The 24,911-nt window shown below is 35.3% G+C and overlaps 1 protein-coding gene across 5 annotated transcripts in view; it reads left to right on the top strand.

Moving 5' to 3' along the window:
* Positions 1 to 24,911, top strand: part of LOC128674194 (chondroadherin-like) — a 236,589-nt gene that overhangs the window by 104,714 nt on the left and 106,964 nt on the right. For 4 of the 5 annotated variants that reach the window (XM_053752646.2, XM_053752610.2, XM_053752627.2 and 1 more), the window contains one exon: positions 16,893 to 16,928. The exons of the other annotated variant lie outside the window; for it this stretch is intronic. In XM_053752646.2, coding sequence (XP_053608621.1) covers positions 16,893 to 16,928 — 36 coding nt within the window. The remainder of the gene's footprint in view (positions 1 to 16,892; positions 16,929 to 24,911) is intronic. 5 annotated transcript variants of the gene reach the window in all.

Raw genomic sequence — 24,911 nt, 5'->3', positions numbered from 1 at the left:
GCCTTCTCCATTTCACACACAAGTTAATATAATCAACCAGCCTCACGATGTTTTCCCTCACCGGAAGCAAGTGGTGGTCGATGAAAACTACTATATATGGGTCAGATTTGTATACACTCATATGGCACGAGTAGGATTCGAACCTGGGACATTTTGATCCACAGGCGAGGGTCTTAACCATTACACCACCGCCGCTTCCTTATAATTCGTATAGGAATATAATAAAATGCGGTTACCCATGACTTTAAATGTAACAAAACGACTACAAGGATTTGAGAGATTGGTAAGTTTTGTAAATTGTGACCTCTGTGCCCAATTAGAAAACATAAAAACCTTCACAATTAGCACATATTTAATTATTTTATTCGTTTTTGCTGATAAATAAAAGAAATGGATTTCCTTTTATCCATTTTTTCATACATATTATTAGAGGCAGTGCGCGAGTGTGCAGATTTCAGAGCTCGATGCCGGCTCCACACTATCGCCGAACTCTTAAGAACATTGCGCAGTTTATATAAAGGATTCTGTTTACCGCAGTGAAAAACCAGCAATGTGTACCGAATCCGACAAAGTCTGGCTAACTGTATAGCCATATGATATGCTGTGCGAACGAAATAAATTATTCTCTCTTTGCACTCAGGTCCAAATTCATTTTTTCTTTTCTATATGTCCAAATCCCTAGCGAGCTAGCAATTGAAAAAGTACTAAATCTTTTTTTTTTCATTTTCGTTTGTGATTTTTTTTAAGTTCTTACGAGCGCTTCCAACATTGATTTTATTATATGGGTGTAAAATTTTCAATCAAATAATAGTCATTATCATATAAAAACATTTCGTTTCAAGTCGAATACGGGAAAAACTGTATTTTCCATCCAATTTTATTTTGCCACGTGCAAATTAAATTTTTATCATTACTATTGTTTTCGTTTATTTTTAGGCAAGCTTTTTTTTGTGTGATTTTTGATTCCAAGTGAACATTGTCCGTATTAATAATTCAACCCTTAATGTATGTACAATACACAGCACTCAACCTATTCAAAGTCATTGCAAAATATTCATTTTTGTTTAAACTTTATTGTACTAATTACAATTAGTGAAAGTGCAATTAAGTTGCACCGTCAAACTTGACGTTGATTTTAACGGGGGCGTGCCGCTGACGTTTTAGACAAAATGGCGTACTTTTTATTTTTCTGCGCACTTTAAAGTTAACGTAGTCTTCAACGTGCGTTGATACCATTTTGTCTAAACGTCACCGGCGCGCACGTTAAAATCAACGTTAAAGTTGACGGTGCAACTCTCCCTTAATTATCGTGATTAAATAATTTTATGCATTTTATATTTTTACAGAGTTAAATAGCAACATTCTGCGTAAAGTTTGGCTAGCGACTAGGCTTAAGGGTCATAAAAAAAAGCAGGAGTTAACGCCATATGGCATTACCAGTCAACCATAAGACGACACAGAGACAGCGTGGTATAAAGTTCATCAAAAATCATAGTGTCCTTCAACAGAAAACGTGTTTCGAATTGTAATAATAATATACTGCTTTCCGAGAATATTTACGTAAAGTATTTACTTTAATACAAATTTTCCTGTTGCCCAAGGAATGATGATTAAAATCGATTCAGTTCTCGACAAACAAGTAAACAATATTGTGATCTTCATTACACAAGTTTATATAAAACTTTCCTTGATTTATATAATTTCATGAAGATACCCACGTAACATTTATCTTTCTACTTATCATGCGAAATCATTTAGAAATTATATTTTATAGCAAGAATATTTTATCGACCGGTTATCGTACGTGGGCAACACTAGAACGCTGATTTATAGAGACGTGCGGCGATGAATTATCGATATCGAGACGCGATTCGATCGCCGGACAACTTTGTTTATATTTATCGAAAATTACTATTTCTCTTTTTTTTAAATTTTTAAAATACCAGTTATAACATAATAAATATTCCAATTATTTTCTTAGGAGCATATTTAACCAAAGACCTTCTTTAAAATATGTAGGGAAAGCTGTCTCTCATCTGAGCTCCTTCCTGGTTCGTTCCTCGGCACTTGAGCGTTGGAGCCGAAGGTCCGTTAAATTAGATTGATAACTCTGCGTATAAAACACGCGTACAATTTTGTAGATCCGTCTGTAATTTTACAACCGGCCGCCTGCTTGACTGTCAACCCTCCTTGGAAATGCTGTTAGCTGTTAGGCTGTGTCCTTCAGTTGCCTCGTGCAACATCAATTGGTCCTATTCTTGGGTATTATTAAAATGTATCCCGTAACAATGGCTCACAGCCAGGTTAGCGCAACAGTTGTACATACATCACGGCAGACAGAGACGAGGGAATTAGCTTAACCTGTTAAGTACATGCAGTGTTATGTCTATACATATATAGCATTAAGTAGACTGTGTGTTTAGGCAAAACCGTTTTAGCTTTTCCATTTTATCTATATCTATCTGATTTAGTAATTACTAGCGACCCGCCCCGGCTTCGCTTGGGTTTTTACCTAAAGAAAGTAAAAAAAAAGCATAAGAAAAAAGTAGTAAATGTTACTACTGAATGTTTCAACTATCTCTGTGCTAAATTTCACAATAAATGTTCGAGTTTATTCATTAGGTACAAACAAAAATACAAATCTTTCCTCTGTATAATATTAGTGTCATTGAATAGTATAGAAGTATGGATAAGTACTAGCAACCCCACCCGGCTTCGCACGGTCTAACAGGCTGTTTTGTATGTATAAACTTTGGTTAATACATTCTCGAAATAACAGTGCATAAAAATCCAAGCTTAGAAACGAACAGCCTCGGCAGGGTCATTGTTTTTACGATGTGTTATTAAGTACTAGCCTGTCCCGGCTTCGCCTGTGTAAAACTTTAATAAATTATAACTCAAGTTTCTTCAGGAATCGCGCTATCAATTGGTGAAAACCGTACAAAAATCCGACCGGTAGTTTTTGAGTTTATCGCGTTCATACAGACAGACGTGACGGGCTTGTGGACTGTGGGTACTTTTATAATCAGAATAAGTCAAGTGTCAAGGAATATTTGAGAAATTTAATTGTATTTTGTAATTTATAAGTTAACGATAATTTAATTTAAATTTATTTTTTAATAATTATGACATTGTAGCACGTCAGGAATGACTAAATGTGTGAAACACTCCTGATTTTTCCACCATTGTATGTGTGGAACATATTTTATGCAATAAAAAATATTCATTCATTCATTCATTCATTCATTCATTCAACATCTATTCCCATTTTACTCGCATAACTCTAGTCGACAATAAAACTTGATACAAAAATGCCATCGAGTCATAACGATTGAGCAGATCATTGAAATGCGAGCGAGGAAATATGCGAAGGGCCCCTAGGGCTCCGGGCCGAGACGGAGCGATGTTCAGTTATTTTGATTTAGTCTCCGGTTTGGGGTTGCCATAAGACATTATTTTTGTGAGAAAGTTATTCGAAATGAAGAAAAGAAGCGGTGGTGGTGTAATGGTTAAGCCGCCCGCCTGTGGATCGAAAGGTCCCAGGTTCGAATCATACACGTGCCACATGAGTTTGTATACCAATCTGACTCATGTATAGTCGTTTTCATCGATTACCACTTGCTCCGGGTGAAGGAAAAACATCGTAAGGAAACCTGCACACTGGATTGTTAAATTGTGTGCGAAATGTGAAATGGCAAACCACTCCAATAATAATGGTAAGGAAGTTGTTACGTGTGTTTCATTCCATGTAATGACTACGACACTCAGTCATGAGGAATACGACTATGAAGAGATTCGAAATTACACTTTATATGAAAAAAATATCTATAAAAATGAGTATGTGTTGTGTACACTTAGTTACCTATTTGTAAGTCTTGTTATTTAAATAAATAATTTAATAATAAAATATAGGAAATTATTTTTTTATATTACATTCTGAATCGTGAACACAATTTAGAAACACAAACAAAACAAGTATGTGATTCAAAGTTCTTTTTAAAAATTTAAGTATTTCTATTTTTGAATCGTGAATTAACGTCAAGTTAGTCATTGTCAATCTATTCTTATTTAGCTTAATCAAGATTCATTAAAAATTCGCTTTTTGTAGCGATATTTGGTTACCTTACACCTCTTTTTAACCCCAACGAAATAATACAAATTAATATTTCTTAGTTAAAAAATTACAAATGGAGAATAAAATCCTTATCTCCAACGCAGCATGGTCACCCTATCAGATGTCCCCACCTGTCCCATCCCGACGCTTAATAAAATAATGTTTTCCTCCTCGCGATATTAACCGGTACGTCAGGGTATGTCTCCCGTGATAACTTTGACGTTTCCTTACTTTACGAGACGTTTTATTTAATACTTCTTTATGTTAGTTCCTTTATTTTATTTCTCACGATAAATGGAATGAAACGTAGAATATTCTTAATCAATTTATTTATGGTTAAACAATTTATGTTGCCGATTATATTTCCCACACAAACAAGATTAGTACCAAAATAATCAAAACGTGAATATTAAATAGAAAAGTAGGTTAGACGACCCTGGACTCCATCGCTCAACGACTAAGGAAGAAGCCAAAAAACCGCTCAGATGAGAGAGATGACCTGTTTTTTTGGAATAAAGTAGTTTTAACTTAAGTTTAGGTTTCAAAATTTTCGCCTACATAAAAATATATATACGGTATGATTCGTACGTAAAAAATGTAAACCGCAATCAACAAAAGGTCTGTTTTCACGGAACCCTAAAAATATATATCCTTAATGAAATCACATTAAAATAATGAACTTACTTCGTGCACATTTAAAAAAATAACATTTGCAAAGAACCCGCGCGGGCTGCATGATAATTTCTCTGATGGAATTTAATTATTATGAAACACGCGTCAAGGTAATGAAGGTTGAATTTCGAATGAATGAAAAATGTCCACCGTTTTCGCTGAGAGAGATTTTTCGAAAAGATAAAATTTTTTTTTTGCTGCATTTATTATTGTGACGTTGGCGCGAGAATTCAGCTCGCTTTGAAATATTATAATGTTTTAATTTTTGAGATTTTTGTGACATAACTCTTTAGAAATATTGAAAAAATAACAAATATTTCTATGTAAATAAACGAAAGTCATATATTTTTTATTACTATGTAACATAACATTTATCTCTTCTTCATAGTCGTATTCCTCATGGCTGAGGGCGTGGTCATTACGTGGAATGAAACACACACAACAACTTTCTTGACATTGTGAATGGAGTGGTTTGCCATTACCTTCTCCATTTCACACACAATAAGAATAAATAAGAATCAACCAGTATGCAGGTTTCCTCGCGATGTTTTCCTCAAACAGACATAACATTTATAAGTCAATACAAATGTGTTTATGTCTGTACCAGTGAAAATACCGTAGAAACATCATTTATATTAATTTTTCTGGTGTTTAATTAAAGGACATTCATATAAGTGCATTTTATAATACCTACCTATAAAGAAGAATGATTACTTCGAAAAGATGGTTATAAACAAAATATATTATGAAATGTCGATGTGTAAAATAATAAAGTTATCTATCTTCAAATTTACAGTCATCCATCATTATATTAAATAATTAATATTTTTCATGTTTTATTTTCTCGGGATATTCGTATTAAAAATACATTATCATAAAGTGTATTATGATAATGTATTAGAAAAAGATTGAAGTCGGAGAAATCGCTCATTAAAATCGTTGTTTCATTTAAATTACAAAAGAAAACGATGGCAAAAATTTTAAAAAGAGAGTTTATCGTTTTTTAATAATTGAATTTAGAATTTTATTTGCTACCAGCGTTTAAATATTATAATACATACACTGTGGAATTTTATTCATTCATAGAATCCCTGATGACTTTATCAAATAACCCGCTCTCCAATAATTCCACACCATATCGCCCCTTAAATGAGTCTTGAATGTCGTACGAAGCGACTAAAGGATAAAAATCCTAGGCAATCATAGCATTGTCAAAGAGGCAGCGAACGTAAACACACAAGTGAAACTTCAAAATTAATGGTTTCCTTTATAGGCGTGCCCAGAGTTTCGGAACGTCATAACATGTAACGCAACCAGGAACACGGGAGGATGAGTCTTTTCATCAGTTTCATTCCTGTACCCTCGAAATTTGGCCATAATACTGTGAAGTAGCATCAGGAATTTTTAATTTACCCGAACCGATACTTCAATATCCGTCCGTCAGCTCGTAGAACAAGCAAGATTTTTTTTATTGAAAAAACGATTTCTACCACCCGGCCAATTATTTGTTGCAGTGCCGAAAATATTGGTATATTTAAAGTTTATCGTATAGGGATATCGCTACGGAGCACGTTGCGGCTCCATTGTTGCCTATAGCGTGTGACTTACGTTGACGTACGTTAAATCTTCATACGATTTCTGCGGTGTCACATCGATGCATTTTCTGTCACGCTATCACGGCACGGTTGGAGCGATGGATCAATTTTGATGAAATTTGGAGTAGATATTATATTTAAAGACAATTATATTTGAGGTTAAACAATGTTACTTGTTTTTTTAAATCAACATTCCAAAGTGCCATAATGGTGGGTAAGTGTACGGGAAACGCATATGATTTTTTTAATGACGTGAGCAACAGTTAGCTAGCAACACAAAATGCCTATTTAAAAATTATCCCAGCAATTTTCACCAAAATTGCATTAGCAAGCTTGATCCGCCAGACGAAGCGTTTGGATTGTCGCCAAAAACAAATCTTCATTTTTCACATAAAGTGAAAAAGGGTTCTCCCGACTATGAAATTTTATGCATTAGCCATCAGCGAATGATACCGTGGCTGTCTGCGACACCCGCGACAAGCGGTGTCAAACGTATAGTGTTGTTATTGATTAGCAATTATATAGACATCGAATATGCCGTTAGGAAATTTAGCGTGTATGTTATGTGTATTTGTCAAGAGTAAGTTGAAGACTCAACAAAATCCTGGAATGCGAACACTTGTTTTTCTTTAATGTCACAAGTATCACAAAAGTACACAATTCGAATGTCCACAATAATTACGTAACTATACAAATTTGAATCGCGCTGAATGAAATTTGAGACCTACAATCTGTCCCTATATGTCGTATACGTAGCTGGAGAGATGATTTTAAGGGAAATTTATATTATTTATTTAAAAATTTAATGCACAAAATCACAAAAAAATATGTGCAAACGGCGCCATGCCATTAACGCCATGACTTTCTCTACCAGTCAACCATAAGACCAAACAGAGACAGAAATGTGGTGCGATAAAGTGCAAGAACTTAATAAATAGGGGACTTTAATTATTTTATAAACGCGAATATCTGTCACGCTTGCACGGCAAAAAATCCCAGGGCAGATTTTGATGAAATTTGCAATCTACCCACTGGCTACGCAGACGGTGCAGAAAACAACAGCTAGATTTATCTTAAAAAGTTATTTCATTCCTATGTACGTGATTTGGGAGCTATCAAAATGTATTTATCGGATTATCGGAGCGGAATTTCCCAGGACGACGTCGGGGCTGTCTGACGTCAACCCTCTTTGCGAATGCTATTGTTTCTATCAGCCACCAAGGCTATATGTCCCTTAGTCGCCTCGTACAACATCGACATCCATCCTATTCTAAGGCGGAACCATCCACCGTGATGAATTTTTCTATGTCTATTTGCAAGTATGTCAGTGAGTGTGACTGTGCTCGTGACAGCCTCGTGTGGTATTATGCTTGTGCTGTAATGAACATGACAATATGATACGCTGATATTTTTGTGTTAGCCAGATGTCTCCCCCGTCCATTTTTTAGACTGTATACGTAAAAACTTTTAATAAAATTTATTTCTCAAAGATTTTTGTACCATCTACTTAATTCGGTCACGGTCATTTGTGACAACTGCTTAATTCGCTTTGTTTGTGTTGTGATGCATAATTTTATTCATTCATTCAGTTCAAAGTTGTATTACTCAAGTGACTTACTTGCGTATATCAGCGTTTAAGTAATAGAATAATCTAACTAATGATTTGCGTTCCGGACTGGTAGGTTCCACTGCTAATTCCCACTAATGGGTCTAGCATTTTCAAATACTCCTGGACCCACTGCATTATAATAGTGGGGCTATTGGGATGTGACTTACGTGACTTACGTCTCCACTTTTGATGTTCAGATATGCTGGCCATCGAATGCACTACACATTTGTGACAACCCTGACCGCACGTGGACGCTAGCGGCTGGTTCGCGTACAGCAAGGAACAAGTATTTGAATCTTACCAAACTGTGCTATTAGTAATAACATTATTAAATGTAATTTATCACGATATTTTTTTCATATTAAATGTACACGAAACATACAGACAGGGCGGGAGACGGAAATTTAATAATATTAATTGGTATAACGGTATATGATCTTGAAAATGTCAGAAATAAGTACCTGTTAGGATTTTGAACTCGACAGATCCATCGTTAATCTCTGTCAAATTAACAAAACAACTAAAGGATCTCAAGTACACTTAAACCAAAATAAACATTTGAACTGTTCAGCGCAGTGACAAACTAATAAAAGTACAGAAGTGTTACTTGTTTGCTTTTGCACTGGCTTCGCTCGGGTAAAACAGTAATAAATTATATACATAACCTTTCAGAAATCACAGTATCTATTGATTTTGAAAATTTGGTATTCGCGGAAGACCAGCGTCGTGACTCATGCTATGATGTACGACAGATGCTGAGCGAAGGCCGTTTTGGTGTATAATTTTGTAAAATTTTTGTATGTAAAAATTTAACTAGTGTAATGATACATCCAAATAAACAATTTTTCTTTCTTTCTTTATTGGTGAAAACCGTGCAAAAATCGTTTTTGAGTTTATCGCGTTCATTCAGACAGACCTGAAAGGTGGACTTTTTAGGTATATATTCCTTTCATAATATGATTATCATAATATAATCAAACACCATTTTCAAATATTCCAATACGCTAAATTCGTTTTCGCTCCGAACAAAATGTTGCGAACCGAATTAAAATAAATATTAAAATGGTTTCAGTTATTCACAAGCCCTGATCCGCCAAAATATTGTAATGTTGTTTATGTCCCAAATAAATAATACGTATTAAAAATCATATTTACACTTTTTCTTTTCATTATTTTCAACAAGGTCGGTCTAAAAGAATGTCACTAATTACCTCTCGTCTTTAGAATGCTAAAGAAATATTCACCGTCCCTGATTTATATTTCTGTTCTGTCACTTCGAACAAACAACGTTTCTTGCTGGCCAGTATTGGAGGTAAAAAAAAGAATAATGACAAATTATATAACCACATGATCTGTTTCTTGCCGGCCAGTAAGTATTCCGGTGAAAAATAAAAAATAATAACGACAAAATTATAAATCACATTTCTCGCCGGCCAGTATTCCAGTGAAAAATATGTTTAGAAATATATATGACAAGTCGCTAAACCAATTGAAGAATCATTATAGAATTAAATAAATAAATAAATGGACAACACTCAACGGCCCACACTAAGCACTGAGCTTGTACTGCGAGTCCAATGGACACAAACACAAATTCAAAGTAGGTACTTGGGAAATATTTCGGATCACTTCCTTTTGTGGTTGAGACGATAATATGTTTTTGTAATACATTGTTTCAACGTTTAGGATAACAGTACAAAGGTACCTTGTATATAAAGAAATCGCACAACATTAACAACCCTATAATTTGTTCTTTCTAATGATATAATTACCATAATCTTTTAAAAGATTTTTATGTTGTGAACCGTCAACGTGATTTTTTTATCTACAGAAACCACTACAGAACATAATTTGAAACATATATAGTTTAAGTCGCCGAGCAGCAATCGTGCAAACTAGCGAATTTACAGAGAAACAGTCGTATACAAACGCACCGAACGTCCGCAGTCTTGGCACTCGCGTAGTGTTGCCCGCATTACCGCGCTATTTATGACCAGATTCGAAGCGGATCCTGCGATATATGCACGCGCTGTTAACACTGACAAATGTCAGACACGGACGGAACTGACTCTTTGTACGAAACAAAACTATTTTAGTGACTAAAAATACTATAATACTTAAAATGTACAGTTAACACCACATCAACCTACCCAAATTCATTGCAAACTCGGTTCGTGTAGGGTAACTTGATGTGCTGTTGACTGTACAGGGACGATCGCATCATATAATAATATTGTCATCACTATCCTACATAGTATATACTCCATGTATAAGACCTATATTTGTTAATAGACGTCCTTGGAGAAAAGGCTGCGGTGAAGTTTGTTGCGCCGCTTCTTCTTCACCTGCGCTTTGGAAGCCGGCAGTAGACTTCGTTTAAGTAATTTTTGACGTCAATAAGTGATGTATATCATCCTAAATTGAATAAAGAATTTTGAATTTGAAGTAGCATCAAAGTCACTTCCCGCTGTCTGTATGACCACTATATACTTTAAAACTACGCTACGGATCTTGATGCTGTTTTCACTATAGTTTAAACAATTTATTACCGTAGGTTTATACATACAAATCAGCCTATTAGACCAGCAAAGGTCAGTCCATTTTGGTCAACTTTTTCACCGCGAACACAATAAATTTTGATGAGTTTTTACAAAATTGTGAATATTTCAAAAACGACTTAAACCGATTTTGTTGCGCCGCGAATTTAAAAATTATTCTAAATTTAATCATGTATTTTTTCCCCAAGTAGAATGGTGTAGAACTCCACCCGGTAATTAGTGATGGGTAATTACATGCGACAAGTGCAGCTAGTCAGTCAACAATTATTAGCTCAAACAAATCATGTGGAAATATTTCAGTAAGCACTCGACTCTCGAAGCATCCGCACGTCTGTTCTCGAGATCGAAGGATACAAAGACTTGCCATTACACCCCCCCCCCCCCCCCCCTCTCCAGGCTCCTTTGTTCGCCCCCAATTAGACGTAAGTTACAACAGCTCGGCTAAGCTATTATTGCTTAAATAGATTATGGCTTTCCGGACTTTTCATAGGAATGTTGGTTGGTTAGTACAGTCGATAGCATGACAAGGTGTCCTGCATCGGTCATTACGTCACGGCCATTAGCAATACGCATTTGCTAAAAATAGACTAGTTGACAATTTTTTCTTTGGACTCGTCCATACTAAATGACACATAGAAGTGTAGAAGTGACGTCACAACGTGCTAAAATGTTCATTAACAAAGCTATGTTTGTTCGACAGCTACGTTAAATATTACATTTATGGTGATCACTTCTTAATAACATTTGTTACAAAATTGTAGTATTTTATGATGGTTAAATTTATTTTTATAATTTCATACTTCTTGAAAATGTACTCTCCAACCAACTTTCAATCTTCGTATAATGATCCTATGCTACATTGTTATAGTATATCAATATCATAACGATTCTAAATATATCTGTATCTATTTTACATAAACTGGGACTTATTAAAAAATAAAATTATTTTTTACAATTCACTGATCTTGTCTATTGCTGTCGTAGACTATAACCACGGATTGTCTCCCTCAATCATCTCATTTTTCCGCTTTCCCAGTTAATTCGCGTCGTAGATTGTCCTCTTTTAAACCTTTTATCTGCTTCTCACGATCTTCAAGTTCAGTCATCTTTAGTTGTCAGACCAGAGTATGGAGCATTGGCCATTTATTTATTTTTCGCAATTAATAAATTGTAAAATACCTTTTACATAAAGCGTGTATTTTTTATACAAAGAAAAAGCTTTGCATTTAATAATTAATAATTATATTTTTAAAGTGTTTTAAATATTGTCAATAATATTGTGGTTGGAGCTGGTATTGGATTATGTAAATGGAATAACTTGATATCTGCGAATACCAAACACTTAAGTTATCTAAAACGACAGTTAAAACTTGTAATCATTGGTTCTCACTCCCCAAATAATCTTGTTTTGCGCCACACTGCACCTAGAGAATTGTTGTCGAAACTCTAAAGAAACCCAAACTTAACTTTAAGATTTGCCGTGGCTTAACTTCAATAATCAGTTGTTTTGCGAATGTTTCCATTAGGTGCTGATAACCTTATCATTTGTCGCAGAAGTAATAAAGCTTTACCTAAAACTATAATCGATATAACTCTCTCTTTCTGATATCAGCGTTATGCCGATTAATTTTTTGGTAGCATCGGAGTCCAGGGCTTTCCGACTTTTTCGTCTCCACTTCGCGTCCCTAATTGTCAGACCTTCATTGGCACGCTTAATCTTTGACGACATCAAGGACTTCTTGGGTTTGCCCATTCTGCTAGGATCAGGAAGTTATAGGCAATAATTAAGTATTTTTTTAGACTATTACGTAGGTACCAAAACTTACATTAAAAGAGACAAAAATAAAGAAATAAAAAACTTTTATTTAGTGCAAAAGATATAGGACTATTAACACATGAACATGGAATAATATTAAATATTGTACTGAAATTTATTAATATTTTTTTTAGCCGCATTTTTTTTCTGTTTGTCCTAATGATTCGCTGCGAGAGAATGCTTTTAGCATTAAGTTTGCACATTTGTTTATAATTATGTTTGTACTTAGAACAAACAATTTAATAAATAAATAAAATGGTCTTCGCATGATCTCAGCATAGTGTCAAAACGCCGGTCTTCCGCAAAAAAAAAGTTTAATTATGGTTATTCCTTCACAGGCACCACTGCAACCCTTAGAAATAAAATTAAGCACATTTTTACAAAAAAACACAACATCCGTGTGACCAGTCTGGCTAACTGGAATACCTAAAAATGCTACAAAGCCACAGTGTAGGAGTGTCTGCAGTGAGTGCATGATGCAAAGAGTATAAAAAACCGGCCAAGTGTGAGTCGGACTCGGGCAATAATGGTTCCGTTTCCCACTTAAACCTGTAGGTACATAGTTATACCGTTTAGGTACTTAAATAACCAATTTTAGAAAATTTTAAAAAACATTACAGTTTTATTTTCTATAAATACATGCTGAAAACGGTACTTTATTGTGGGCAGTTGTGTATTGTAAGCAATGTTTAAAATAGAATTGAATCAACCAATATCAAATATAATAAATTGAATCAAATCAATATTTGCAAATTCATTATGTATTTTATTATATGTATATGCAATAAATTAATTTGTAATATGCACATAATTTATCTTTACGTCATCAAAAAGACATGTCACATACAAATGTGACAAGTACTTACAAAAAAAAACCATTTTACGTAAATATATTTTGTTAAAAGCTTCATAGTTTCAAAAAATCTGGTATTGTAAATCGACTACTTATCATATTGATTCAGGTCTCAATTTCCTTTTTCTGTATCTTAATTCTGAGCGTTTTTCCATTTGCTTCCCAACCGCCGCGTCGTCGGAGCCCGAGGACTCATTCTTCTCCACTTCGCGCACATTTTCCACTTTTTCGTGTAAGGTTTTTTAAAGTACGGGACCCTGAAAAAGGCCAAAAAGGTGTCGACATGTACCGGGACAGGCAAAGTGAAATATGGCCACCCCAGCGACACCGACGACGTCCAGAAATTCGTTGATAGCGGTTGTTCGTTGGAAATATATAATACGAGTATATATAATAATTACAAGTTTATTTGTTAGACAAATTAAAAAGATCCCGACTTTCAATATTCATTTCGCTACAACTTTATAACGGCTGAACCGATTTTTATGAAACACGGCTAAGAACACTCGGGATAAAATTATCTATGACACAAAAAAATAACTAAACGAAAAACGGTTCATCCGTTTGTGAGCTACGATGCACAGACAGATACACAGACAGACACAACATATAACACCCCTAGCTCTTTTTGCGTCGGGGGTTGAATAATAATTGGACGTAATATATATTAGTTCTCGTTATTTTGCCGAATTCACGTTTAAATGTTTGCGGTGTGGTGATTTGTTAAATATGTAAAACAATTGTAATCGATTTGTGGTCGAGTATCAATTTCAAGAATTGCAAAACTATTTAATTAAAGTTTATCTTCAACAATAAAAACTAATGAAACTACGAGTATAATATGAAATTGAAGCGGTGGTGGTGTAATGGTTAAGCCGCCTGCCTGTGGATCGAAAGGTCCCAGGTTCGAATCCTACTCGTGCCACATGAGTTTGTATACCAAACTGACTCATGTATAGTAGTTTTCATAGACCACCACTTGCTTCCGGTGAAGGAAAACATTGTGAGGAAACCTGCACACTGGTTGATTCTTATTCACTTGGTGTGTGAAACGGAGAAGGCAATGGCCATTATGGAAGGCCATTAATAATGCCAAGAAAGTTGTTGTGTGTGTTTCATTCCACGTAATCACCACGACCCTCAGCCATGAGGAATACGACTATGAAGAAGAGAATATGGAATAATAGTTATATGTGTCCGTCTTGTAATAACAAAATAATTTTCATTGATGTTTGATATTTTTTAGAAAATATGTCTTGTACAGATGCTGTTATGTAGAGTCGACAGCACATCTAGTTACCCAGCATGAACCTCTAATGGCGCGGTTATAGAGGCGAGTTTGCAAATGTATTTGGGTAGGTTGATGTGCTGGTGCCTGTACCTTGAATTTATATTTTTGTGTATGTAGCTTTTTTTACAAAAAAAAAATTGTGCGTTTATCATATTTACGTACGTATGTACGTTTATTAGTTCTATGGTTTAACCTCAATCAAGCCTGATGGGAAGCAGAGATGAGGTTTAAGGTGTCGCATGGTCGAATAATGTCTATTCACTCTTACCCTGAAGATCCCTAAATTGTAAGATTCGGTAAATATCAACGCTACATATAATGATCTATCTAAATAATTCCTTTTGGATATGGATAAATTTCACGAGCGTTTTAAACTCCGCCGCGGGCTCCTATTAGTGTTTATTAAGTTGTAGGTACCACACATAGTAATTAATTTAATTATCCTATTTTATAAATAAGTAAAGTACTGGCACAATGTTAATTTTATAAATGTTTAATTTAAAAAAAAAAAGATTCTTCATTCAAAAAAAATGTCGTACACTAAAAATGTAACGCTACACGCCGCGTTCAAACGCTCGTGAAATTCACCCAAATCCGGATATGACCACTAATAATATATAGACGATCATAGATAATAAATAATAAATAAATGAGGACAAATCACACAGATTGAGCTAGCCCCAAAGTAAGTTCGAGACTTGTGTTATGACATACTAACTCAACGATACTATATTTTATAACAAATACATATATAGATAAACATCACAAAAACCCAGGCCAATCAGAAAAAGATAGTTTTCCATCATGACCCGACCGGGGATCGAACCCGGGACTTTGGCAAGAACTTTACCACTGCGCCACCGAGGTCGTCAAATACCGTATACATTTTCAAACATCCCACTAACTGCAACATATCTATTGGATATCAGATAACTAATAGATAAATATGTTCAAGTCTGAGCTAAGCCCCAGGGCATATAAGTGCATAATCCCATTCAGATCCTTCGGGAGCTGATATCAAGATGTTAGGTATTCTAACCGTACATTACGGATGGATTCTAGAATATTCTGTGGTCGACAATATTGAGACGCTGTTCTAATGGGTTCAGCGGCAGCGCTATTTACGAAATTTAGAGAGTTCAACGAGAACGGATGAGCAAATTCAAGAATTCAATTCAAGCAATTTCAATTTAAAGAAAAAAAAAAGACTTTTATTTTAATAAAATGTCGAGAAATTTTTTTGTAATAAAAAAATATACATAAATTTATATTTAAAAAATGGTTAGCCCTTCTGGCATAATAGGAACCAACACTGTTTGAATGAGTTTCTTTCGGCATTTCTTCTCAGCAGTGGTCGTTCCGAAATGGTAGTAGTTTATAGCTTTGTTAAACATCATTTAATTTAGAATATGACGTGAAAAAGTGCCTGTGAAAGCCTAATTTCTGAATAAATGATTTGATTTTGATAATATACTACGTACTGGAATTGATAATAGACAAGTTTATTTGTTAGACAAACCCCGACTTTCAATATTCATTTCGCTACAACTTTTGAATAGCTTAACCGATTTTCATGAGACATGGCTAAGAACACTCGAGATAAAATTATCTATGGCACAAAAAAATAAAATAAACGAAAATCGGTTCATCCGTTTGTGATCTACGACGCCACAGACACCCCTCTTTTTGCGTCGGGGCTAAAAATGTAATGATTTATTTAATGCACAGAAACGTGAAAAAAATTAAATAATGTAAGTATCTAGAAAATAGACCAAGAGATAGAGTAAAAAGATTGTCAGTTATTTCCGGAAATTATAAATTTTAGAAGAAAATTTTAAAAAATGCAGCACTTATCTACTATTGTTGCTACAAACATATGCTGTAAAAAAAATGTTTTTTCTGACCCTACCCTCCGCGCCCATTCCACTCGGGAGCTAATAAATGACGTCACTACGTTGCCGCCATTACGACTCAGGTGTTGCACTGAATCGTTGCCCAGCGGAGCCCTAAGGGCACAGTATTGACAAATTCCTCCCACGATTGTAAGGGGCCGCCTGATAAAATACCTCCAACTTATTACGCTGACTGTACGCTGTTTCTTTCAAGGAATTCGTGATTTGAAAAATGTTATTCTTATTTCGTTCGTTTCGTGTATAACCTGCCAGCCACAAAGGCGTACCATTATAAGAAGCATTTTGAAAATTTAATAGAATGCGTACGGGTAAAACTGACCATAAGAAGCAATTTTATGAAGATTCTAAACATTCAAATTTTTTTTTTCGCGACTAGTGATGCACCATCAAAATAAATGGTGCCTAATATATATACTGAGTCATATTTTCATAACTATGACATAAATTTAATCTTATCGTTCATTGTTACAGGGTCGTAACTTGGGCAATAACTCCAACATGTCTTCGGTAAGTTTATTAACATATATAAAACATATGTAGGTATATGGGAGTGACCAACGTATCAATCTCGCAAATGACCGGACCCGAGCCAGACTTTATCTTCAATAACTCACAGAAGGCACAAAATACTGGCCGGATAGAAAAAAAAAACTTCCATTTTGGTTCTATTTTTGTATTCTTTCTTTGTAAAAGAATTAAATGTATTTTTTTGTTAATATTTCGTTTTCACAGTGTCCAAACGTATTATATGCTATAACTTTTTTTGGTTCAAAATAGTGCACTCATGGACTTACTGAAGTGCTTTAGAACATAAATATTGAACGTTTAGTTTTAGCTAGAACAAAATTTATATACATTTATCTGCGCATAAAAGTTGTGCATCGTTGTTGTTTTTAATTTATTTCCGGGAATTTTTCAAACCCGTATTGTCAACATGAATGATTTATAACATTGATAAATGTTCCGTTTTTTTTTTAAATATTTCCGGTAAATTGTAATTACAAAGTTCGTATTTCCGTATGCCCACACGCTAAATTGTAGAAAATACCTTATGTCTGCTCGTGTGTTATTTTGTTCGGAAAACTAAGCAAATCCTTGGCGGGTCTATATCGTAAGTCCTTGACAGATTCCTTTTTGTTTTACGACCAAGGCCCACATCGGCGAGGCCTGCGTAAAACTGAGGCCCAATATCTCGAATATCTCGCCATCTGCCATCCGATCATCCCCCCAAAAATCACTCAAAACGCGCAAATTACGCCGCTCCAGCGTCAAGTGGCGCAAGGGGCAGCTTTCATAAAACAGGGACGCGCATAAAACCTTCAAGCGCAGATCGTCCGATTCGCAAAATGTTATCAGCAACGGTAATTCGTATAAATTGCAACGCAAGAAAAACGATTCGAGAAATCAATGATTTTATATACATACATATAGGGTATACATTATATGTTATCATGCCTGTTCATCATGAGAGTAGACAGAGATTAACGGGTATCTTAGTTTTGATAACTGAAAATTCAGTGGCTAGTTTTATTAATGAAAAATTACGATTTGACAGAAACTTGGTGGAAATGGAAAATCTTGTTATTTTAAAAACAAAAAAATAAAGTAAAAATATTCGATATTTTGCAGTTTGTATTTTTTTTTTCTTTTTAACCAAAAATACAAAGAAACTCGAGTCGAGTTTCTTTGGACAACTGCATGGATATTTGTAGAACAGAACAGCGCTCGAGATAAATAAAATACCATCTTTACGAGGCTCCTGGACTATATTGGAACGCTCCCGTACTAATTGTACGCGATTCCGCCTTATGGCATGCGAAAACTTCTTTTATTTTTGTATTTGAAAAAATTGTCAATTACTTTTGAAGGGGTCTTTGAAATGCACAAATTAAAGTTATTTTCTTTCCTTAACTTCGAAAAAAGGAGCAAGAGGGCGAAAGTTTTTGTGTCTTGTTCGGATTCATTATTGTTTCTCAAGTTGAAGCGGTGTAGCTACCGTAGCACTAGAATGTGCTGTGCTCCGGAGCGCTAAACTCAGAGGGCCCGAATATATAGGTACCTTTGATTTCAACGTAATCGTCATTTCTTATGAAAAAGCATAAGCTGTTAGGTTGGGGTGGGATTCTTGTTGAAGTGAAAACTTCTTTGTGATGGGTAAAAAATATTTAACTCGCGTCAGGACAAGTGGCCCTGATCGAAAATTCGTAAGACGTCAAAAGTGCACGTTAATATTCAAGTTTTCACTTCTGCCGGCGCTCCCGGAGTGTTTTTTTTTTTGCACCAATCCCTGTGGTTAAAGTCATCATTTCAAGTTAACCAAGTAAAACATTTTTATTCTGAATAAAAATATTTTTATTTTGCCGGCAGAATAACGATGTCACCAAAATAAAAATATTTGTATTCAGACAATAATAAAGTAATAAAGTAACTTAAAGTTATTTAGTAATTTAATTGAATAATCACAATCCTATCTTATATTAGAAATGCAGCAGTAAGATTGTTTCTTACCTTTTGACACAAATTGTATTATAATGCAGTACGAAAAAGTAATAAAATACACGCGGGCGGAATCGAGGGCAAAATAGCTTAGTTCGTATGGGTCCCAATATATTTTCCATTATTTATTTGCCCCAGGTCATATACGCCACCGACCGAAGCGAGCGAAAACCTCTGGCCGGCCACGCGTTGACCACAGATAATACAGAAACAAAGGGAATAAAAGGAACTCCCGAATAATATTTACGGTGCTCCACCGGCGGAAGCACAATGTTGGGATGGAATTTTCGGGGTTTTTCCCGGTTTTTGGTTAAAGTTTCGGGACTTTCCCTTCCTGACTTCCTCTGAAGTGAGTTTCGTACCGCGGTTTATAAGTTTGCGCCGCGTTCTCTGTTGCCTTTTGTTTCAACGTAGGTAATTATTGTGAAAGCAGAGAAAAATGATGTCACTTAATTTGTGTAATGAATAAAAGAGAGACGACCTTCCGAAATATTTACGCAATTAAAAAATATAGTACTAAAAACCGAATTACCTTATTTCGTAGCGGAGCTCGAATTTACTTTTACATAGAAGACATAATTTGTGTATGAAATTTAACATGAAGATGGAGACGGCAAACAGCCAAACTAATATGAATTATCTCATCCCCTCGTGTTGTTTCATTCGAAGTCGTGAAACCACAAAGCCCGAATTCTGTAAAAGCTTCAAAAGTAATTCGACTGCGATTTTACAACCGACCAGCCAACAGGGCCAGACCAACCTGACATCGACTCTCCTCGGGAATGCTATTGCTAGTATCCCGGAATCGCCTCGTACGACATCCACGTAATATTCGAAAGGGCAGGACCTTACGACTACCAATAAAACACCCTATAAACATTACCAAGATAAATCGTGTCGTGGTGACTTTCCTTCCGAAGAATATCCCAATTAATAATTTAAAAAGGTGAAAGGAAGTTTGTTTATTTGTTTATTACCTCTCATATTATATACTCTACAAAATTATATATTGAACGCGCATATATGTGTCCGCGTTTAATACCTGTCGTTTAATATATAATTGTGCAACGCGAAACTTTAAAAGTATAAATTTTTCATACATACAAAATATATAGTGTTTTTGTGTTTTCATTCGGAAAAAGTACATTTCCCGTGGGAAACACACACGGGTGAAGTCTTCGGTAAGAGCTAGTTACACAAAAGCGAGCGTTAGTTCCAAGCCGCACGTGTAACATGTTTTGGGTGTGTAAAGTAGTGTCTGTTCGTTCCTCTTCCTTTGTCACATGTGAGTTTCTAAGAATTAGCCGACAACAATGGTTCAATGGTGTACGCCGGCAAACACGCGCGCTGAAAAGGCTTCTAAACTCTGACATGTTTGTTTCGGCAACCCCCCCCCCCTCCCCCCACCCCCACATTAGAGTGTGAACAGAACGAGGCGCTTCGGAAAAAGCGACACACCAAATGTGACAGTGTCAGACGAAGGCGTGTGGTGCCTTAGAATAGGTCCAATATTCTCCCACGTCGTGCGAGGCGATTATGGGATAAAATATTTTGACATCGCTGATAGTTAATAAACAGTATTTCAGAAGGGCCCGTCGTTGAATCACAGTCGGGAATATGCGTATATGATACTATTATTACTGTGAAAGCAACTCATTCTATTATAGAAACGGTAGTGGAAATTAATATACTTTTTTATATTTTTGCTCGGCAGCAATAGCACTCCTAAGGAGGGTTTACGGCAAACAGGCGGCCGATTTTGAAATCACAGCCGAATCTTCAAGATTATTAGGGTTATTTTTGTCTCCCGGCGTTACACCTGTACTTGCGAATACGAAGTGTACTTGAGTCTGAAACGATTCTCCGACAATTGCTTCGTCTACGAACGATTCGCCGACAGAATAGAGGACATTCTGTCGGCGAATCGTTCGTAGACGAAGGGTTCTGTCGTTCAAACGCCCGATGTCGAAACATTCTTTCGACGAAACGTTCGTAGACGAAGCAATTGTCGGAGAACCGTTTCAGACTCAGTATGCTTACACTGATAAAAAATTGTACATAAATTTATATTTAAAAAATAGTAAGCCCTTCTGACATAATAGGGACCAACACTGTTTGAATGAGATACTTTCGACATTTCTTCTCAGCAGTGGTCGTCCCGAAATGCTAGTAGTTTGTAGCTTTGGTAAGTATCATTTAATTTAGAATATGACGTGAAAAAGTGCCTGTGAATGCCTAATTTCTGAATAAATGATTTGATTTTGATTTTTTAATGCAACCAGGAATGCGTGAAAATCAAAGACAAACATTATTTGCAAAAACATGAGTTTACATTTTTTTACAATGTGCTGTTAAAAGAAAAGCTTAATCCTACATGTTTCGCCGTCCACGGGTGTGCAAATTTAAATGGAGAGCACGCTGTCATCCCAAAGAACAAAATCGAATAAATAAATGTAACTGAAATCAATTAAATTTATATCTGAATCCATCATTAACAATTATTAACAAAATCGTTCAAATTATAATAACATTTATCAGTTAGTAAGGACCTGAGGTGCTTTAAAAAAAATCTGATCTTTTCATTGAATCAGAAAGAGAGAGAGAGAGAGTTGTAACTTCTGGTCCCTCAATATTTGCTATCCCGGCTACCTCTTTCGCTTTTAGTGAACACATCTGCGCAAAGCTTTTAAAGGGAAAATATGAGACGCTATCTAGAAACGGTTGGTGTTAGGGGAAGATAATAAATAAGCCCAAAGGAGAGCGTTTTAATATTCATATCTGTTTTAGTCGGCATTTGTTTAACGAATTTTAATCTCCTCATCTGCAAATTAAATCTATGTTCGGAACCTGTTAAGTATGCACAGTAATAATGAGTATGATTGTGCATATTCACGCCATTCGTTTAGAATTAAATATGACACTGCTTAAGTTATAAACTCGTCAAAACCCTTGGTAGGTACAGATATTCTAGTTCGATCGAGTCGAGCGTAATTTAAATAAAGTAAGTTCCGTAAAATTTGTTTTCCGAATTTGACATTTTTATTTGAAACTGGCAACTGATAAATCCAAATCGAAAAAGCACTAATAGAAATAGCAAATTCCGCTAAGAAAAATTATTACGCAATACGAAACGAACGTGTCAATTTAAGAATCGAAAAAAAGAACACACAAAGAATTTTATTCGAAATTTATATTTAAATTAATCTGAAAGTGGATTCATCATAATGTCATTTTTTGCATTTGAATTTTCATATTAATCAAATTTCTAGTTGTACCTACCATAGGTTTTGACGAGTTTATACCTTCTTTTGTTACATAGGTACTTACGGATTTTGGATGTAAATCCTTACATTGACATTATTTCTCCTACTGATACTGATAAAGCGAGCACACTCAGGTCAAAGGTCTCTCACAATTAAAATCAAATCTATATATTTGATAGAAATTTCAAATCGATAGGTACCTTTCGTTCCGTTCCTGAGAAATAAGATCTTGACAGTCGGATAGACAGACTTTATCTTATTACTTGACCGTTTTTACCTTTTAAGGAACCCTAAAAAGGAACCAGACCATAGATAAGTTTAATTATAACCCGGTACATAAATTAAGGGGACAAATTACCTTATTGCGATAGCAGTTATCTGACATTTTTGTCGCCGACGCCCATCCGTCACGCTGATAGTACAAACGCTCCCTAATAAATATTCGATGGAACAACACCCTTAGCTGACAAAGATATGTCGGATTTATATTTTTTTTTGTTCTATTAAACATACCAACCAGGGATTTTCTTTTTTTTAGTACCTATTGGTACAGTCAACAACACATCAACCTACCCATATTCATTCTCAAGGCAAACTCGCCGCTATTACCGCGCCATAGAACTTCATGCTAGGTAACTTGGTGTGCTGTTGACTGTACGATTATTGGTAGAAACGATTGTATTATGTATTAATTTGATAAACGTATGTTATTGTTTGGCTTTTAAAGACTTAATCGAAACTTTTTGACAGATCCCATTCCCAGATAAACTTGTAATTCTCGCGTTCGATTTTCAAATTGTCTATAAAATTCCGCGATTAGGCCGACCCTCGATTGTCCCCTGTGCCTCGAACAATACTCGTAACTAACGCCAAGCCGATGTTCAAATGAGCCCAAGACACAGTGCGGCCCTGGGGACCCCACATCTGGCCGTGTAGGCCCCCTTAAACTAGCTTATTACAACTCCCGCCCTTCATGTCATCCTGGTACCTCGCGTGTGATTTTAAATAGTTGTAGGTAGGTTTTTTTGTCAATCTTTCCATTTTGTCCGGCACGCGAGCAGAGAATGTTTGATGGAAAAAAATTTCGTGGTTATAAGTCGTCACCCTAATTTGTAAATTAATTGCAATCAAACTCGACATTTCTTTCCATATCATTACTTGCAATAATTTTGTTGAAAAATATGTTTACATGTATGTATATTTACATGAAAATATTGGTTGATTTTTTTTTTATTGTAAAACCGCGTTTTTTGGTCGTGTACTCGCAACATGAAAACTAAAGAGTTTTAATCTTAAACTTTTACCCAAATATTCTTAAACTTTTGTAATATTGGCTGTACAAATTGGTTGATACTAAAAATACATAAATAATATTACAAATGAAGTCATAACCCTATGTTACGGTTTCACCGCTAAACTATTGAGCCAATGTTCAAACACAGCGAGCGGGGCTGCGGGCAGCAACTAGTTTTATACAGATCATTAACTCAGCCCTAAATTAAAATTTAGATGTAACAATAAACGTATTACGAACTTTGAAAGCTTATAATAAAATGCACCACATCCGAAACTACAATAAAAGTTTAATACTCATGTGACGTAATGCAAGGGTGCATAGGGACTGGGGTAGCTACCCCTACGTCCCTGCAAGACGGCTCGGGGAAGAGGACTACGATCACAGAAAATGGGGGTTATTAATGTGTGGCTTAACAATATCGATGAACAGTTTGCCAAACTTCGGCTGGTTCGGTATACATTGCTGGTTTTTCATTGCGGCAAATTAAATCACTCATACTAACAACAGTTACTTTAAAAAGTACCTGTAATATCGCCGGTTAACTGTAAAACATATATGGGATAAGTCCGCAGGTTGTACATGCGTCTTGTATTACTTAATTTAAATATTTAAGTAGGTGCACATGTTTTTTCTACGGTTATAACAAACAAAGTACCAATCAAATTAACAACTTTTTTAATCAGTCTGCATTTTTGTGTTTCCTTTTTTTTTAAAATCTTCAGCTCAGAGTAATCATTCTCAATATAATCTATGCAAGTTTCTTGCGTTTTGTCTTAATAGATGGCGGGAAAGTCGCGAGTGAGCTGTTGATACATTCTGTTACATCTCTTTCATGCCTGATCTCGGAGGTCGGGAGCTCCAGTTAATTCTGCCCGTATTTGTACTCACTATTGGTTCTTACTGTTTGCAAGAACCCGGCTGAGAGGGGGATGTATTGTCTGTGTATTGCAGGCTGTGCTCCATGCAAATATTTTTTGAAATATGTTCTTTGTGATGTCAAATCGCCTAGAAAGGCTTTAATGTATTATTATTTTTTTAAGTTTTTTTTTTGTCAATACGAAGCTAATTATTGCCACATTTAAACTTATTAAAATAATAGATTAATATATGTCGAAACTGGTCATCTCGTTTCTCATATATTTTCATGTAAGTTAATTGTGTTTCACATCGATATATACATATACATATACATATATATATATATATTATAACACTCGGATCACAATCATAACCTGTTTTGATATACCTTTTGACTATGTACATTATGTACTATTATATATTATTAGAAAAAAAAACATTGTAAGAAACAATAATGGTAAGCCGATCTGGCATGATAGGGACCAACGCTGTTCATATGAGTTTCTTTCGGCATTTCTTCTCAGCAGTGGTCGTTCCGAAATGCCAGTAGTTTGTAGCTTGTGAGAAATAACTATA

The sequence above is a fragment of the Plodia interpunctella genome, chromosome 1 (assembly GCF_027563975.2).
Source record: "Plodia interpunctella isolate USDA-ARS_2022_Savannah chromosome 1, ilPloInte3.2, whole genome shotgun sequence".
In the NCBI taxonomy this organism is placed as follows: domain Eukaryota; kingdom Metazoa; phylum Arthropoda; class Insecta; order Lepidoptera; family Pyralidae; genus Plodia; species Plodia interpunctella.
The sequence above is the reverse complement of the archived record's forward strand: the minus strand, read 5'-3'. Positions and strand labels throughout refer to the sequence as shown.